The 18,606-nt window shown below is 46.2% G+C and overlaps 1 protein-coding gene across 1 annotated transcript in view; it reads right to left on the reverse strand.

Annotated features, from left to right (window-relative positions):
• Positions 1 to 1,701: 1,701 nt before the first annotated feature.
• Maea (macrophage erythroblast attacher, E3 ubiquitin ligase) overlaps positions 1,702 to 18,606 on the reverse strand; it is a 38,458-nt gene continuing 21,553 nt past the window's right edge. The window contains 9 exon segments of the mRNA XM_038341773.1: positions 1,702 to 2,729; positions 3,209 to 3,404; positions 4,397 to 4,530; positions 6,253 to 6,361; positions 9,772 to 9,848; positions 13,592 to 13,671; positions 13,674 to 13,713; positions 16,043 to 16,246; positions 17,145 to 17,327. Coding sequence (XP_038197701.1) covers positions 2,634 to 2,729; positions 3,209 to 3,404; positions 4,397 to 4,530; positions 6,253 to 6,361; positions 9,772 to 9,848; positions 13,592 to 13,671; positions 13,674 to 13,713; positions 16,043 to 16,246; positions 17,145 to 17,327 — 1,119 coding nt within the window. The 3' untranslated portion in view covers positions 1,702 to 2,633.

Consider the following 18,606-nt stretch of genomic DNA (forward strand, 5'->3'; position numbering starts at 1 on the left):
CAAGGAGCTCACCTGCAGGAACATTGACAATCACATTAAGGGTGCAGCTGAGATTTCCATTTTGAGAGAGCTCCTACTTTCACAGCAGTGGGAATGCACTGGAGGGGCGCTACCCAAAGTTATTCTCTAGTTTCCAGGCGTGTCACACACACCCATACACGTATAAAACAGCGGCAGTTTAAATGAGAATGCTGGTCTCCACTTGGCACTGTTCAGGATGGATCAGGTGTGGCCTTTTTGGAAGAGGTGTCACTGGGGGTGGGTTTTGTTATCTATCTCATGGCTGTCCTGCACACCTGCCTTCTGCCATGCTTTCCACCATGATGGTCATGGACTCTAATGCCCTGGAGCTGAGTCCTCAAATTAAATGCTTTCTTCTATAGGCTGCCTCCACGTCTTATCATAGCAATAAAAGCAACCATGACAAAAACCTTGGAAGTCACATCTTTATTTTGTTCTACTATCTATTCCCACCCTAATCAGAGGCTAGCATGCATGTCCTCTCCCAGGTGTCATCCCTCTCTCGTGCAAACAAGCTCCCACAAGGCAGATAGCTCAGCTTGAGCTGTATGTCTTATCACCCAAGGCAGGGATCCTACAGCTGCCACCACAGCAGGACATGTGAACTTACACCACACCGAGAAAGCCAAGGCACCAGCAGGCCAGAGACTGAATGCCATTAAGCCCAGCTTGGTGAACCAATGTGCTTATTTGGATTACTTCTAGAACATGGGAGACTTGAGGGCAGCTACAGGACCAAGAAATTCCCCATGTAACTTATAAGCAGAGATAACACCCCTACTCCCTTATCTGTTCACCCTGTATAATTTTTGCAAGAGGAAAAGCCTCTGGAACCTTCCCCCTTTACCCAAGAGAATGTTAAACATGTTTAATTGCAGGAAGGTCATGTGCAGGGATTGCAGCTACTCTAAGGATGACAACGGCCATACTAACCCAAAGGACAGCTAAATTGCAGGAAAGGACAGGAAAGAAGTGCTGACATCATTCTGTTACCACCTCTCACTGGTGCCATGTAGAAGTGGAAGGCCCAGACAGGCTGTGGCTCCAGTATAGAGGTGTCAACTGGTGCTAGGTCAGAGAGACCCCCAAACAGAGTAGCTCCTGAGAGCACTGGAAAGCAGTAGGTACCACAGACAAAGCCTACCCCTACCACCATTTGAACTGAGGTACATGTGTTTGGCTCTGCTGGCAGAACTGAGTGATGTGGTCAATGTAGCTGCCATGCAGGGAGAGTCAGAATGGAGTGAAGAAGTGCATACAATGTCCTGAGTATAGGGAAGCCAAGAGAACACTCAGGACCCCTGCTTGCTGTTGTTTACAGCTTGAACCCTTGCCCCAACAGTGGCTCCTAAGATCCTAGGAACAGACACAACAAGAATTGCTCTCAAGATCCACTTTGGTTCTCCAGAAAACCTGCAATGCTCCAGCTCCAGGTGGGCTCTGGCTAGGCCGGCAGGAGCCAGCTGTTACCTTAGGCCTCTTAATATTTATGCCCTCATTCCTCAGAAGAGCCCCTTGGAGATTAGCAGGCTAAGTTGTATATAGTAGACCAGTAGTGTGCCAAGTCCCTTTACTGTAGTGACAGGGCAAACCCAGGTCCCATACAGGTACTATATAGTCTACTGGTTGGCTGGGTGAGCGGAAGAGAACGGAGGTCTTAGAAACACCTCACACAAAAAATGAGAAATAGAAAGCTATTTTATTAACACGCTTTACATTTACAGTTAATTAGCTAATCAACATCAACATGCAAAAATAAGCGCTAGATACAAACCTCTACAATATGGTTTTGTGTGAATTACAATGGTTCATCTGTTTTGAAAACCCGTCAGTACTTATTTTAGCTCAACTATCAGTTTCTGTAATGAAAAGCATTTACACTCTAGGACTACGGAACCACCTGGCAAGGCCTCTGCAGAAACTCAGTCCAGTGGCTTTCCCGTGAATACATTCTCAAAGCAGGAGATAAGGCGGTGCTGGAGGTGAGATACTGAACCTGTACACAGACATAGCCCCAGACACCCTGGCCTTGTAGGCGGAGCCTCCTCAAGTAGCAGCCCAGGCGTGTATGGTGCATGGTGCTTTGGCAGCAGCTAGACAGTGAAGTCAGGAAAGTCCTTGGCACCACGTCACAAGTTACTGCAGCCAACCTGGTGTGGCCAACACCTTGCCCAGGCTGTAGCCAACAGGAGTTGGCAAAGGACCAGCCTGTTCCTCAAGCTCCCCTGAGTCCCATCACTAGCAAAAGGAAGGAAATGGGAGAAACACAGGGAAATAACCGATGAACCAATTCCTACTTCTGAGATGCTCTGGATTTCCTTGATGTTCAGTCACACTGTAGAGAAAGTTTCCTCTGAGAGGTGCAAGAACTTGCAGAGGCATCAGTCGACTTATGTTACAAAATCCTACCAATCAAATGCTGTTCTCAAGCACAGACTTATTAAATCTCACTTCCTCTTTTCCTAAGAGTATTTGTCGTTGCTCACTGATCTTTGGTCGCAAGAAACAAATGCCGAGGCAGGCTGGGGTCGGGGTCATGGGTCAGGGTAGGAGGGTATGGCTCCCACCCACCACAGCCTCTGGCCAAAAGCGTGCACATGGCAACGCAAGGCCTACATGATGTATACTTTCTCAGCTTGGGAGAAGTGGAAGACTTCTTTGGTTCTTGGGCAAACAACTTTATCATCTTGACGGATAGAAAGCAGAGACTGAAAAAACAAGACCAGAGTTAGGCATTAAAATGAGAAAATCCCGCACAAAAAAGATCTGAATTAGGGCTCATACCCCAAAATAAACTACCATAGATTAATCAGCTAATTTTATAGTTTTTAACTTTTATAAGTATTTTGCCTGTATGTATGTATACATGTGTGCCTGATGCTTCTGAAAGTCAGCAAAGGGTGTCAGATGCTGTAGAACTTGTTATGGATAGCTGTTGAGTTACCATGCAGATGTTTGGAACCAAACCTGGGTTCTCTATGAGAATAACACATGCTCTTAACTACTGAGCTATCTCTTCAGCTTCAAGCCACCTAATGTTACAAAGTCACTTGAATGCACACCTGTCAAAGAAACCTGAAACTGTTCCAATGTGGTGTTACCCCAACCCTGGTTCCCCCCTACCCTCCACACAGCTGCCCTGCCCAGCCCAGTCTAGCCCGCAGCCCTCATCATCCGGGCCCCTCACATTGTAGCCATAGACATAGCCATTAGGCAGCATCATGGGTGGGTTGTTCTCATTCATCACGTCACCAGAGATCTTGCAGACCAGGCGGGAGTTGGCGCAGTGAGCCATGGGAAGGGGCTGCGCCAGTTTGTTCAGAGAGCGGCTGCACACAGGGCAGTCGGGGCTCTTGGAGCTGCCATCCTCCTTGTAGCACTGTCTGTACACACGGTTAAGGAAAGGCTGTACCAACAAGGCAGGCATGTTGTGACCACTACTGTCTACACACAGGGCATCCTTATGGTCATAGGGACACCATGCAGAAAACAAAGAAGGCTCAAGGTGAAAAGAATGCTATATTATTCAATAACAATGGTTACCAACACCTGACTTAAGACAAGCCACTAGCATGGCCAAGCAGTGGTACCATACACCTTTGCTGACATCTCACTCAAGTGTGAGACAGGGATATTCTGGTGACTGTCAGAAGATGGGAGGCAAACACATGCTTGTTCTGCAGTGTCCACCAGAGATGGTGAGAAGGATGGGCCTTGAGCCTCAGCTTGGAGCATAACACAACATATACCAGCTGTGACCCCAGAACAGCCACTACTTTGTAGGACATCCAGTCACACACAGAATAGGGTTGGCTACATGTAGCAATCAGGTTAGGTATATAAGGGACAGGTTCAGCCAGAGAGGTAGGGTTTAGCCATACAATAGATACAAGTCATCCACATGTAAGTAAGCAACTCACCTGAGGGGGCAGGGACAGACCCACAAGAGATGAGGTCAACCTGAGTTCTGACTGTAGGAACCACACAAGGGATGGGGGTCAAACACATGTGGGAAGGTCAGCCACACAAAGGACAAGAATCTACATCTACCATAGGGGATGGTCCATCACAGGAAGGAACAGGTCAGCCACACAAGGGTTTATTATGTCAGATATAAGCAAGAAGGGATCAGCCTTTCTTGTCCTTCCTAAGAAGGGAGGCTGACTTGCCAGAGCCAAGACCATTACGAGTCAAACTGGGTAGACAACCAGGGCTCAGGTCTTAAGGACTCTTGGGAAGTCAGTATCAGGTGCATGGCAACATTTGAGATGCAAAAGCCATGAAGAGTAGATAGACCAAGGAAAGACCAAGCTGCAGGTCCTATGCCCTCTCAACCTTTATTACCCCAAAGGACAAGGTGAAGCAAGAAGGATACGGTGTCTTTATTGCCGAGAGCCCAGCCTGCAGGGTGAGGGTGAAGACGGAGCTGTTTCCTAGCTGGTGCAGTCGGTAGTTGTCATATCGAAACTGCTGGATCAGCATCCGCCACCGGGCTGGGTCCAGAAGGTCCTGAAAAACAACATGGAAATGCTGGGACCCTCCCTTGGCAGTTACTGGGAGGCCCAGACAATACAGATGCTCCAGTAGCCACTGCAAGACCCCTGCTGGCTTAATATTCCAGAATACCCCCTAGCGTGTATCCTGTGGTCTTGCAACTATAAATAGAATCACAGAGAATAAAACTGAAAGGGAGGCCACTCCAGAGAAGAAATGCTCAGCTCAGAACTATGTCTGGTTAATGCGTGTGTCTTAGACACACATAAGGAATGCACATGTACAAGAGCAAAAGAAGCGAAGCCTCACTATCACTAGGGACACCACACACTTCCCTTCCACCTTTTTATAAAAACATGGCTTTCAGTATTAGTCTATAAAAGCAGTCTACAGAGGAGTATGCCCAGTCTGGCACACTCTCACAGAAGGGATGGTATCGGGCCAGACCACCACTTTCCTCTGAAGGAAGCTTCCTCCCTGCCTTCCTCACAAGTGCCCTGGTTTTTTCCTCCTTGATTTATAAAAGCCATTCTTTTAGTTCTTTTTATAGCTTGCTGTACCCTTAAATGCCTGACTGCCCCCAAGACAAAGGTTTTCAGTATGATCTTGGTCTTTCTCTTTCAGGTCACTAAATTCCTGTCACTGACAGGACTTGATAAGCTATTCTTGTACCCTGCTGACCATGACCCCATGAGGAGGCTTTCTCCCTTGTGAGCATTGGTGCGATAGCAGGTAAGTCCCACCCCTCCCTGTACTATGAGGTCTCGCATCAGAGAGAGATGGTTCATCTTCTAACTCAGATGCCTCAGGCCCAAACCAAACCTCCTCTAATGCAGTGAAGAGAAATTTACAACATCAGTTTAAAAAATGAGTTTAGACATTCCTGACACTGGTCTGATGGTATTTCAGTACATGATGCTCCATTCCTCAAAGCTGGGTGGGTTTACTAGGGCCCAGAGCAAATCCAGTAGCTTCAAAATGGCACCAACTGGGTCTACTCAGGCATGCTGGCACTGTGGGTGAGGCTGCAGGGCAGACACAAAAGCCTCTGACAAAGGCTAGTCTCAAGGCTCAGGGAACAAAGTATAGAACTCTATGAGTCAAGCCTGTACCTAATGCCTTCAGAGGTCTTGGCTTGGTGAGGCTATACTCAAAAGAGGATAAATAGGCTGCTCACTCAGGGCTAGGCACAGATACCCTGACGTGGGCTGAAGTTTGTTCAAAGCTGTCTGAGCAATGGAACATGATCACATCCTCTCCCAGACCTCCCTCACCACAGGCTAGAGAACAGGGGATTGAAAACAAGAGACCTGCACCAAGGGAAAAGACCAGGTACAGCCCAGGAAGGGCAAAAACACCACCATGACCAGACTCTAATGCCCTTTAGACCCAGAACTCTGGTCTTACAATAACAGCGAGGCGGCGAGGGAAAGCAGAGCAAGAGACAGGCTGTGGATATGGCAAAAGACTACAGGAAGAGAGCACCAAGGAGATGTGGCAGGGGGTGGAGACCCCAGAGCCTGCCAGGTTGAAGCCTCCTCACCTTTGTCCCAAACTTTGCATTATCAGGATAGGAATAAAGCAAGAAAAGCACAGCTGGGTAGGACAAGCTATGAGGTGTGAAGAAGGGACAATGGATGGGCCCTCAGGAGCTGGCTAGCATCCTCTAATCCATCCCAGTGGACCCCTGACTCCAAGGACCAGCAGAAACCTAGATGCCAGGGTCATGAACATTACCTTATATGGGGAGATGTGTGTATCTGGAGGGAAGGCCAACATGCCCATGACCTGGCGAACCTCATCCAGCTGGCTCCCTTCAGCCTGACTGAAGTGCTTTCTTGCATGTCTGAAAAACAACATTTTGGCACATTTAAGTTTGTGTTCCCAGATTTTCAATAATTAATCACTTAGACAATCAACTCAGAGGTTAAAAGACAACTTGTGAGAGTTGGGTATTTCCTTCTACCATGTGGATCTCAGAGGTTACACTCAGGTTACCAGGCTGAAAGGCAAGTGCTAGACTAGCAGGTCCTTCATAATCTGGCATAAAGGAATCCCACGCCAGAAGATGGGTTCAATTAGTGCTAGAATTATTGCCTGAGCCTTCAAGTTGCCCTGAGTGCTTACCTCAGGCCCAGGGACTTGAGTCCAACATCTTTAATTCTAAGTTGTTTGGAGCATCTGGGGCCCACAGATGGACTCCAAGGCTTGTCTAGCCCATCAAGTACAAGTAAACACACACTGTGGGCTTTCACATGTGATACACATGGCTGTCTCAGGACTGGGCCAAAATATACCTGGAAGGGCTGGGCAGCCAGGAGGAGTATGGAACTTTCCTCCGCTGGCCACTAGCCCATAAGACCTAAGGCTTCATATCTTTCCACAAGGCCTCACTCACTGTCACAGCCTCTATGCCCCAAGTCCCTCCTGCAGAGCCAGTCCCTCTAAACCACTGGCCAGTGATACAGCAGAACCCCTAGAATCAAGTCACCATATAGGTCAGCCCTGTGCTAAGTCAGGAAAAAAGAGCTAGAAAGTCCTGGGAACCGGAGGCAGCCTTGGGGTAAGAATGGGTATGTATGGTTAGATAGAGAATAAAATTAGCAGACAGTGTCACCAAGCAGCCCCCAGGAAGCAGCAAGATGGCCACAAAGCCAGAGGAAGTGGGAGGTATGCCCAGGTTAAGGATACAACCAACCACTCTACACAGTTTCCCACTCAACAGAAGCAGTGAGTCGATTCTGACATCCTAATCCCAGGGAAAAGAACCAATTTTGCTTTAATGAACATCTCCAACAGTAAAAGAAAAACAAAACACAGTTTGGCTTTTTATTGTCTCCCAAGAGCTATAGGTTGAAAGCTTGGGTGTCAGCTATGGCATGATTTGAGACACCAAAGTTTAGAAGGTGGAGCCCACTGGAGGAAGTTAGGTCACTTGGGTGTGTTCTTCAAGGGACATTGAGTGGCACACTGGCCCCTGCCACGGTGCTTCCTGGTTGCTGTGAATTAAGTGGCTGTGCTTCACTATATACTTCTGCCGTCATACAGGTGCCACACAGTGAGACCAAGTGACAGAAGACAGAGTGAAAATGAACCTGTTCACCTTTGAAGTTGTTTGCCTCAAGAATACATCATCACAGTGATAAAACTGGCAACTGGTGTAGAGCAACACCAAATTTTTCTTTGCAAACATAAATGTGAGATACCCAGAGACTGAACCAACCAGCCAGCCCCCAGTCTGAGGAGAGTGACAATCCCTATAACATTGTAGTTGACACAGGTCAAGTCTCAAGTCTCAGGCACTAGGCATAGTGCCCCTCTCAAAAATCCGGGTTGTTCAGGAAGCTGAGGACTAGGTAGCAAAATGTGATATTTTTTTTTGAGATAGGGTCTTACTGTATGTAGCCCTAGCTAGCCTAGAACTTGTTATGTAGACCAGGCTGTCCCCAAATTCACAGGGATTCACTTGCCTCTGCCTTCTAAGTACTAGGACTGGAAGCATATACCACCACTCCTAGTATGACCACGTCTCTTAAAAAAGAAATGAGAAGAGGAGAAATTAACTTAATGGTAGAGCACTTGTCTACACGCTCACAGGCTAGAAAGGGGAACCAACTGACAGGTCCATTCTGCTTTGACTAAAGGTCAGAGAGTTGGAACTTACTTCCTTCTGTTCCTTCAAGGTTATTGTTAACAGTAATCAGAAAATAGGTGTGGCTAATAACCAGACCTAGTATTTCAGGTTTTAAAAAGTAGATCTGTTTCTACTTCAAACAAAAGTCTAAGGATCCAACTAGATTCCTACTTCCTTCGGGAAATAACAATGGATTCCACACAGGGAGTGGTTTTACCTACAGAATGTTTTGGTCTAGGGTTGTCCTGTTTTGGCCTACAGAATGTTTAACTAAGAACGTAGCCTGCAGTCCTTCAACTGATTTGTTCATTCCTTGTCTCGTGTTAATGCAGGGTTTTTTTGTTTGTTTGTTTGTTTGTTTTGTTTTATTTTTCTATCTTACTCCTACCTTTTGGAGTTGGGGTATTTAAGAAATGGGAATTAAATGCAGGCGATTTTTCAACATTCACCGGAACTCCCTCCTGATGTTATATTCTATGTTTCTTTTTTATCTTATTTTTCTAATTCCTGACAATCAATGGAGGGCATACACACATGTAGGCATCTCATGTTTTCCCTTTACAATGTATAAGTTAAGGTGAAGTGACGGCAGCTATAAGGTCCATAGCCAGCTCTATTATACCTACCCTCACCTTCCCATGCTCCCAAGGAATAGCAGTCCTGGGTTCACTAAAAGCTAAGCCTGGGCTGGACCAACAGGACTCTGCTCCCAACCCAGGCTTCTCTGGTGGGACTTGTCACTGGTGAGTCTCCACATTGCATCACAAGCAGACACCTTCTGGAAGATATATTCCTTCAGTGCCTATGCTGGGAGAAGCCACCAGCTCAGAACATGTCTAGGGAGCAGCAGGCCATGTTTTCACTGTTTCAGTGTTCCTCCCTGCTCACACTCCAGGGCTAACTGGGCAGGAGCCTTGGCAAAGCTAGAATTGGAAAACCCCAGCTACAGGCACTGATCAGACACCTGGTAGGCACCAGGAAGGCTTCACAAAGCTTACTGAAAGCAAGTGGTTCAGGGAAAGGAGTAGAAACTGGCACATGGTACTCTTTGTAACATTCCAGGGAAAAAAGGGTGAGTCTTATGCTGGACTGCTAGAGAGCCACTAGGGACCTCCCAAGTAGAAGCACGTGTCCTCTTAGGGCAGAGATAGACCTCGGAAGCTCAGATACGCCTGTAGAAAGCCCTAAGGTATACTTTCTGATGCAAGCATGCTTTAAGATGGCCACAAAGAAAACACCAGACCAAGGAAGAGTGAACTGACCAAGGGCCAGCCCCTTGAGGCAAACCTGTTACTTAAAGCTCATGATTCTGTCACAGGTGGAGAAGATGGGCCCCAGAGCCCTGATCACAGGTTTACATGGGTGGTTGGGATGCCAATCTAGCTTACTTGACAACTATGAGGGTCTGAACTGCTACATGAAATTGTCTGTGGAGCAGGGGACTTCAATCCCTGGCTTAGAAAACAGAAATGTAGTTGGCATGTAGCACTGAAGCCATCAGATGAGAAGTGCTCCAACATGTGTGTGTCCCTCTCCAGCACTCTGACCAAGAGGATGGGAAAGAGCAGCAGCAACAGAGTGTCCTGTCCTAATGAATAAAAACCTTGTGTATGGCCTCTTACCTCACAGCATCCAGGCGTTTGTTCTGCCGAACAAGTTCAATGAACTCCTGAATCCTGAGGCTGAACTCTAGGCAGCTCTGAGGGCAAAGACAAACAGGGTTAGAAGGTGTCACCTGTCAGCAGAGAGACGGCCTAGGTGCCCGGGCACCAGGATCCACAGGTCCCACAGATTCTATCATCAAAACTCAGGGCCTCCCAGGGGCACCGAGAAGCAATGCTACGGCCAGAGTCTCTATTCTAATGGGCAACAGTCCTCTTCCAGTAGGACTAATGCATTATGCAGATGGTAAGTTCAATACCCGAAGGCAGTCATGTGGTACTTGTATGGGCAGCAGACAGGGATTGTCATTAGCTCCCAGAGTACATGGGGTAAAGTTAAGTGACTGTATGAGGAAATCCTGAAAACTTCCTAGAGAGTTTTCCAGGTCCCCTACAGTCAAGATCCTATTTGTCTATGAATACCATTTAAGAGCATTCTTCCTCTAAACGTGGCTCCTCTAGCTGGGCATGGTAGTGCACAGCCTTTAATCCCAGCACTCAGGAGGCAGAGGACAGGCGGATCCCTTGTGAATTAAAGACCAGTCTGGTCTACCTAGTTGAGTAGTTCAGGACAGCCAGAGCTATGTAAAGAGACCTTGTCTTAAAAAGTTTCCTCTCTAACCACCTCTACCAGGTTTCAACTCAGCACACTTCTTGTCTGTACTGTAAGCCATGCATCCTGGGCTGGTGGTTGCTCTGTAAAATAATGTCCACAAGTTGTTTTATCTAAGACTGATACCTGGTGGAAGGGAACAGTGCCAAGTGGGTATGAGGTAGCAAGAAGGTGGCACCTCAAAGGTGCTGACATGGAACACTAAAACAACAACAAAAGATGTGAAGGCTGAAAAGGATGACCAGGAGGGGTTCCAGGCAGAAACGGGGATAGTACAAAGGCCCTAGAAGAGAAGGGGAAAAAAAATATACCCGGAGCAATAAGCCCAAGGAAGCTAATGTTCCTGTCAAGACTCTAAGGTCCTAGGCTGGCGGGGTCCAGGGAGATGAGAGAATGGGTGCGTCCATAAATGGCAGAAGCTTTAAGATCTGCAGTTATAAGGAAGATCTGAGAGTCAGCACCACAGAGGCTTTTGGGGACAGTACAGGGTATGCTGGTAGATGCCATCTACATAGAAGCTCAAAGCTGACCCTAAAACCAGCACTACAACCCAATGCAGGCAGAAGTTCCTTGTGACTGGAAGCTAGCCACCTTACACATAAAGGCACCTTTGCAAGTAATAATCTGAAAGATCCCCAGCAATGAGCACCAGACAGTGGAACACCTTGCCCAGCATGTACAGAGCCACCTGTAAAACCAGCACCTAGGAGGCTGAGGCCTCAGTAAATTTGAGGTTAGCCTGAGGCAATGTCCTCCTAAAAGCTACTCAAACCCTTCATCATAGCTTCAGGACACATAAAACACTTCCTGACAGAAAACTGGAATGAGGATATGAAAAAACTAGTTTAAGACTATTCATCATAGGTCACCGATTTCAGAGAATCCGTATTACAACAGCACAGACTTCACATGGCAAGTAAATCATGTCATTCATGAACATCTAAGACTTAACTCAATTCTCCAGTGCCACATCCTTTCCTACCTAGCCCTCCTCTATGTACCCAATCCCATGGCCCAGTTCAATGTAACTCCAGCAACACATACTCCATCACCAGCTGCTTTGACTCTATTCCAACCAACACAATGTAACCATAGCTTCACAATTCTGTGTAGGAAGATGACAGAGATATCCACTCCTCTGATTCCTGCACTGGGGCCCTCCCGCGCCCAGGCTGAGGGTCAAGCAGAGCTGGGAAACAGTACATTTCAAGCCAGAGCAGGTGCTGTCCTGACTGAGTGGTGAGTGGCAGGCTTATCAGGAAAAGACAGGGTGCCCAAGGCTCCTAGGAGCAGCCTGGCCCCAAGTGACGAAGAGGTATATGTGAGTACTCTGCTCCCTTTAAAACCAGGAGAACAAAGCAGGACTGAAAGGTGAACCTGCACATTAGAGGCCCCATTAAGCTTGCAGAGTACACCGTTCTTCCTAAAGTTGGTGGGCACCAGGAGGATGTTTAAAAGCAGGATGAGACCACTGTACAGGTATTAAAGGAAAAGCAGTATCCCTCCTCCCAACCTGACAGCATTTCTCCATGTTAAACAGTTCTGGCTGTCCTGTAGACAGCTTTGCAGACTCACTTTGTAGACTAGGCTGGCCTTGAATTCAAACTCAGAGATCGACCTGCCTCTGCTTCCCGAGTGCTAGGATCAAAGGTGTGCACCGCCACCATAGCCCAGTGGAAAGTTTTGTTTCATAAAGCATATACCTTAAATCTTCCTTTATTATTTAGGAGCAATATTCCTAACAGTTAACTTTCAAATACCTTACAATATACAGAGTGCCTGTTTGTCATGACCTAAATCTAAAACTTGTATCTACCAAGTCATACAGTGGAAATGACTGGCCACCCTTGTTCACCCTCTAACAAGCAGCTGGAGACTCTGAATTTACCATTCCGTGTGACTTCTAGAACAAAAGGCTTCCAGGTTGTTCTTTCAGTCTCCTGTCTAGTCCTAGATACCTAAGCTAATTTACAGGTCTTAATCTTGGTGCCCTGTTATATTTCTAATGTTAGTGAAACTGGCATCTGAGATGTTATTCTTTTCCCATCCAGAATCAGTGTGTCTGATTTGGGTTGGGACTTCAGTGTGGTGTGGCTCCTCCACTATTTCTCTGATAGGAAGAGAGAGCTTGTGTTCAATGTGCACATTCGAAGTATACAGAGAGTAATAATGTGATGTGGATGGGGGCAACCCTACTCACTAGGCATCTTCACAGTGTGTTATGGACACCCCAAAACATTCCCTTCTATCTTCCACTTCATAGGCACATAAGGTAAGGCTTACCCAGTTTATCAGCACTCAGCACCTCCATTTCTCAGGCTCTGCCTACCCAGAGTGTCCACCCCTGGTCCACACAAACCAGTCATGGTAAATTCAGCAAGTTTGTAGACACACTGCCTAGAGAGGTCAAAGCTTGGGAGATCACTTCATGAAAGATAAAAGCCCAGTGTTTTCTGTGGGAGGGAGTGAAGGTGGACACTGAGTAGGCCAGATTATGTAACGAACCATTCTGGCTTTCCTTTTGGGGGTTTCTGTACCAAGATCCTCACTGGTGGTTCTACTCTTTTGTTCCATATTCATCTCATGCTCACTTTGGCAGTCCTGAGTGGCAGAGTGTCACTCTTGGCTGGTGACTACATGCACCCCAACAAACTCAACCTGACGGATTAAAGCAGCAGTCTAGAATACAGCTCCTCTGGTGGAAGCATAAGCTACTAATGAAAACTAACACATTTCTGCTACAAAGCCCTAAGACAATAATTTTCAGTGAGCAGGTTAAGGTCTGTGGTCTGTGTTTCACTCTGAAAGAATGTTTTAAGAGTACAAAGTGTATATTCAGTAGAACATCACACCCCAGAGTTGTGTAGCCCCTATCTGACTAAGTGGGGAACCCACAGCTGCCTCAACTCCTAAGTGCAGTGGGCATGAACCAAACCAACACAAGAGGCAGGGTTTTTACCTAAAGGTAAACCACCAACACCCAAACAAACCTTGAACCACCCACCCCACACCCCAACAACTCAATCTTATAAACCATCACCAAAACCAAAAAGGTTGCAAGCAGGTGAGGGCATGATGGTCCTGGAGAGGTGGCAAGCGACTCAACTTTGGCCTCTCCTTCAATAGAGACCCATCCTCACCAGAAGTCCACTGGGAAAGCCCACACACCTTCATCTTCCGGAGTCGGGACTTGTTATCATGGCACCAGGCAAGGCAGGTGGCCGTCTCACGCCCTCTCAAGGATTCTCTACTTCTTTGGCTGTCAGGAACATCTCGATATTCACAAGGTCCTAAGAGGAAAGGGCAGCTCAGGTCAAAACATGTCTGTGGCCTACTAGCAGGGGCAACTGATTTCTACCCTCTTCACCCCAGCCTCCCACCCCGAGATTAGGCTTGGCCCTACTGCACCCCTGCCTCCGGTTCAACCTGTCTAGGGCACTGCTCATAGATAGTACCCAGGGAATACGATTCCAGGAGCAGAAATGGTCCTGATGACTGAGAAGCTTACAGGTGGCAGATGCCTACTGGTAGGGGAACCAGACCCATCCTGTTGTAATAAAGAAAGATCAACAAGGATCATAACCAGACTGTTATAGATACACTTGGACTGGCTCCCAGCACAGGGTACAGGCACTCTGTGGTTAACCTTGTAAATTTGATGAGATTTAGAATCACCATGGAAATTAATCTCAGCATATTTGTATTGTAAGGGACCACCTAGCTTAGGTAAATTTTAAAGGTGGGAAGATTCACGGTAAATGTGGGTTGTACTATTCCAGGGGCCGCAAGTCTCAAGTCTGAAAACAGAGAATGCAAACTGAGTACCGGTAATCATCTCTACTTCCTAACTGTGCACACACATAAACAGCTGCCTCCTGTTCTTCTTGCCATGCCTTCTCTGGCATGATGAACTATCTCCTGTAACTCTCAAATTAAACCTTTCTTCATTAAGTTACTTTTGTCAGGCATTTTGGTGCAGCAACAGAAGTTACACCCCAAACAAACCACAAACCATTGTACAACCTTCTTCAAGCCCTCAGCATAGGGCACAATGCCTCCATAGTGTGTGTATGTGTGTGTGATATAATACTCTCCCCAGTGCCTATGCTCTTTAAAAAGGGCCAAAGATAGAAAATCTGCTGAGCTCTGGAGGGCCAGGACATTAAAGTGTCCAACAAGATTAGCAAGAATTGAGTGGCTGGGACAATGAGATGTACGCACATTATGAGAAAAGCATGGAAGCTACCTGAAGAAATGGAATTTTTAGGGGGCTGGAGTGATGGCTCAGTGGTTAAGAGCACCGGCTGCTCTTCCAGAGGTCCTGAGTTCAATTCCCAGCAACCATATGGTGACTCACAACCATCTGTAACGAGATCTGGCGCCCTATTCTGGCGTGTGGGCATATATGCAGGCAGAATGTTGTATACATAATAAATAAATCTTTAAAAAAAAGAAAATGGAAATTTTTAAAAATCACACTGACTTATCTATCAGTGGGCGGGCATACGGAGGTCGGAAAATGACTTGCAGGAGCTAGTACTCTCTTCCCACCACGCAGTTCACAGGGATCAAAATTAGTTTTGACAACAAGTGTGCCTTTACTTGCTGAATCGTCTCATCAGCCTGAAAACAATTTCTGGGCTATATTCCAACAAAACATATTGATAATAAACGGTTTCTCAACTAACAAGTAGAGTAAGAGCACAGAACTGCTAATTTCTAGTTGAGTCATGTGTAGTATATATATATGCTCTGGCCAGAATCTACAGGCATCAGATGTTTCTTCTGACAAACCCCATGACAACGGTCCCAGTTAGCATCATATCCCAAGCACTGGACACTATTCATGCAGGAAATGATCAGAGAATGGAGAAAGAAGTGGAAATTATGGGAAGCTCCTTCCAGAGACATGGCTGGGCAGAGCATGTGGAACTTCCTGTTGAACATGGTGCAGACACAGCACAGCCTTTAAAGTAAAAGAAATCGTAATAAGACTCCCATTATTCCTATTTCAAGAAAACATTGTAAGAAGCAGACTAGAGCTAATACCAATGCAATTAAAGCTAATGGCCTGGATGATGTGAAATAGCACAGTTGGAAAAAGATGCTTGCCACCAAGCCTGACACCCCAAGTTCAATCCAAGAATTCACATGGCAGAGAGAAAACTGACTTCCATAAGTTGTCCTCTAACATAACATGTATGATAAATTTAATAAAAATTTTAAAATAATAATGGCTTACAAGAAAAGTAACAAGAAAAAAATGTAGCAACCCATGGGTTCAGTGATACACTCTGGTGGCCATGCACAGGCTGGGTATTCAATGTCTAGTGGCAGTGTATATGCTATAAACAGTGGTCACTGGTCAGGGGCAAGAAAGCAGCAATACCTTCCCCTGGCTATATGGGCATGTCACTGACTCCAGGGAGCTCCTGTCAAGAACACCAACCTTCAGGCCTCTTTAGGTACCACAAGGCCAACAAGTTCAAGTTGGCTAAAAGCAAGTTAATTTTATCCTGTGATCTTCAGTGACTATTGGGGCACCATAACAGGTAGAAACAGAAGGGAATGTGATGGTATTCACTCCTAAGCAGGGGACCAAGAGTTCAAAGAGCCCACCTCAATGCCACTCTGGCGAGCCAATTTCACAGCTGTGTTGTAGTAGCCACAGCGCAGGAGATGCTCCACCATCATGCGGTCCATGCGCTTCCGTTTCCACATGCTGGCTGCTGCTGGCTGGTCACTGCTGTGCTCCTTGAGGTGCTCGATCCTACGTTTGCAGAGCTTGGCACTCTCATCCTCAGCCTGGATGGACTCTACTGCCTAAGTCACAGCAAACACACTTGAGATGATTGGTCCACCAGCAGCAATGAAAACATACGTATTTACAACCTCTTCTGTATACTTGCAAGAAGACAAGCAAGGAAAGGTAAAAGCTAAGATGTTGGACTATATAGTAGAAATAGAAGAAATCAGGCTCTTTGGGGTGAATTTGTGTGAGACAGAAATTACTAAGAGGGACATGACATACTACCCACTACTTTACATGCTTGCTGAGCACATTTGAGGCCCCATTTCCCTAATAAAAACAAAAGGCTTAAAATGCATACATATCTTTTTTGGTTTAAGCTACATTGTCAGATGCTTAAAATTTGAAATTTATTGTACTTTCCTTATTATTTACTATAAAGTGACTCATTACTTTACTTTGAGATAGGGTTCAACTGTGTAGCCCTAGCTAGTCTGGAGCTTGCTATGTAAACTAGGATTGTCGTTTAAACTCACAAAAATCCTTCTGACTCTGCCTCCTGAATGTGGGGATTAAAAGGATGTGTCATGTTTGGTCTAACTTTTAAATATAACCTCTCGTGCTCAGACAATGCTCCTAGGCAGGTGCAGTCCCTGGCCTTTTCTTGTATCTGACCCCTATCTGGGACTGGAACTGATGATTCTCTTCTGTTGCCTGAGTTCTCTAACCCCTTTGGGAAGCTGTTTTGAAGGACTACTCAAATCTTTAAAGGTCATCTTCAGTGGCTAGGTCATTTTGACAGTTCCAGGAAGTTCTGGGGTGAAATATCAGTGTCCGCAAGCCCTAGCTTCCTCATAGGTGGGGCTTAGGACACTTTCAGTTCTCTATCTAGCAGCAGGAGGCCTAAACATCCTTTCCACAGTTTGCCTATGTCTTCATCTCCCAGCCAGGGCCCATTTGCAGAGGACAAACCTTCCTCTTGAGGACACTCAGCTTCTCCACCACACCATCCAGTAGGCTGACCACAGAGTCCACAGCTGGGCAACTACTCAAGGTCTTCTCAAGCTCAGCTACCACCATGGTGACGTGGCTGGTCTCCCGATCAATGTTTTTCTGGGCAGCTCGGAAGCGTTTATTCAGTGTCTCATAGGGCACCTAGACAAGAAAAGGCAGAAAGAATTTCAGCCCTGACATTCAGTGCACAGATACATCCCAGGCACAGCATATGGGTGTCCTTCACATCCAGCACAGACAGTCTAAGACCCTGAGCATCCTGGGCCAGGACCCACAAAGCATGGACATGGTCCAGCGCCTGGAGTGAGACTGACACTAACACACACACTGCCCTAGTCCTTGAATGATGCTAAGCCACAATTTTTTCACAGAAAAGAAAAAAAAAAAATAGGTGTATACAGACAAAATAACAGCAAAGTTTTTATCTAGAAAAACAAACAGTTAAAAAAGAAGAGAGAAAAGGGCTTCCCATCAAGTCATGGGAAACTGGAGGTAAAGACTACACTGGGTAGGGCAGTCAGGGTAAGTTCAAAGAGCTTCATATCATTCAGGTTATTGTGAAGTCATCATAATTCATGTGAAATTAAAAATGCACATTAACATTTCTCCTCCATGAAAAAATATTATCCTAATTGCTAATAAAAAAAACTACCATTTCCTACAGAAAAATTACAAAGTAAGCACTATGCAAAGAATTGTCAAGTCACTGTGATTTTCTGTCTTTCCAGAAAATCACTGTGATGTGGGATTCCCCTCTGTATGCTGTGAATACCATTGGTTAATATAGAAAACTGTCTTGGGCCTGTGCAGGGAATAGAGGTAGGCGGGGTAAACTACACTGAATGCTGGAGGAAGAAGGTGGGGTCAGAGAGAAGCCATGTAGCCCCACCAGAGACAGACACCAGACGGAACTTTACCTGGTAAGCCACAGCCACGTGGCAATACACAGATTACTAGAAATGGGTTAAATTAATATGCAAGAGTTAGCCAAGGGCTGGAGAGATGGCTCAGAGGTTAAGAGCATTGCCTGCTCTTCCAAAGGTCCTGAGTTCAATTCCCAGCAACCACATGGTGGCTCACAACCATCTGTAATGAGGTCTGGTGCCCTCTTCTGGCCTGCAGACATAAACACAGACAGAATATTGTATACATAGTAAATAAATAAATATTTTAAAAAAGAGTTAGCCAATAAGAAACTAGAGCTATTGGGCCAAGCAGTGTTTTAAATAATATGGTTTCTGCGTGATTATTTCGGGTCTGAGCTGCTGAGCAGCTGGGAACCAACAAGCGGCCTCCTAATAGTATCACAGTCACACTTTTCTCTCATCTCCTGGCCCGTGACTGTGGGCACAGCACACTAAGCTGTACCTGAGCAATGCCCCACCTCTATGGCAAGCGCGCTATAGCCATGGCTCCTATC

The sequence above is a fragment of the Arvicola amphibius genome, chromosome 1 (assembly GCF_903992535.2).
Source record: "Arvicola amphibius chromosome 1, mArvAmp1.2, whole genome shotgun sequence".
In the NCBI taxonomy this organism is placed as follows: Eukaryota; Metazoa; Chordata; class Mammalia; order Rodentia; family Cricetidae; genus Arvicola; species Arvicola amphibius.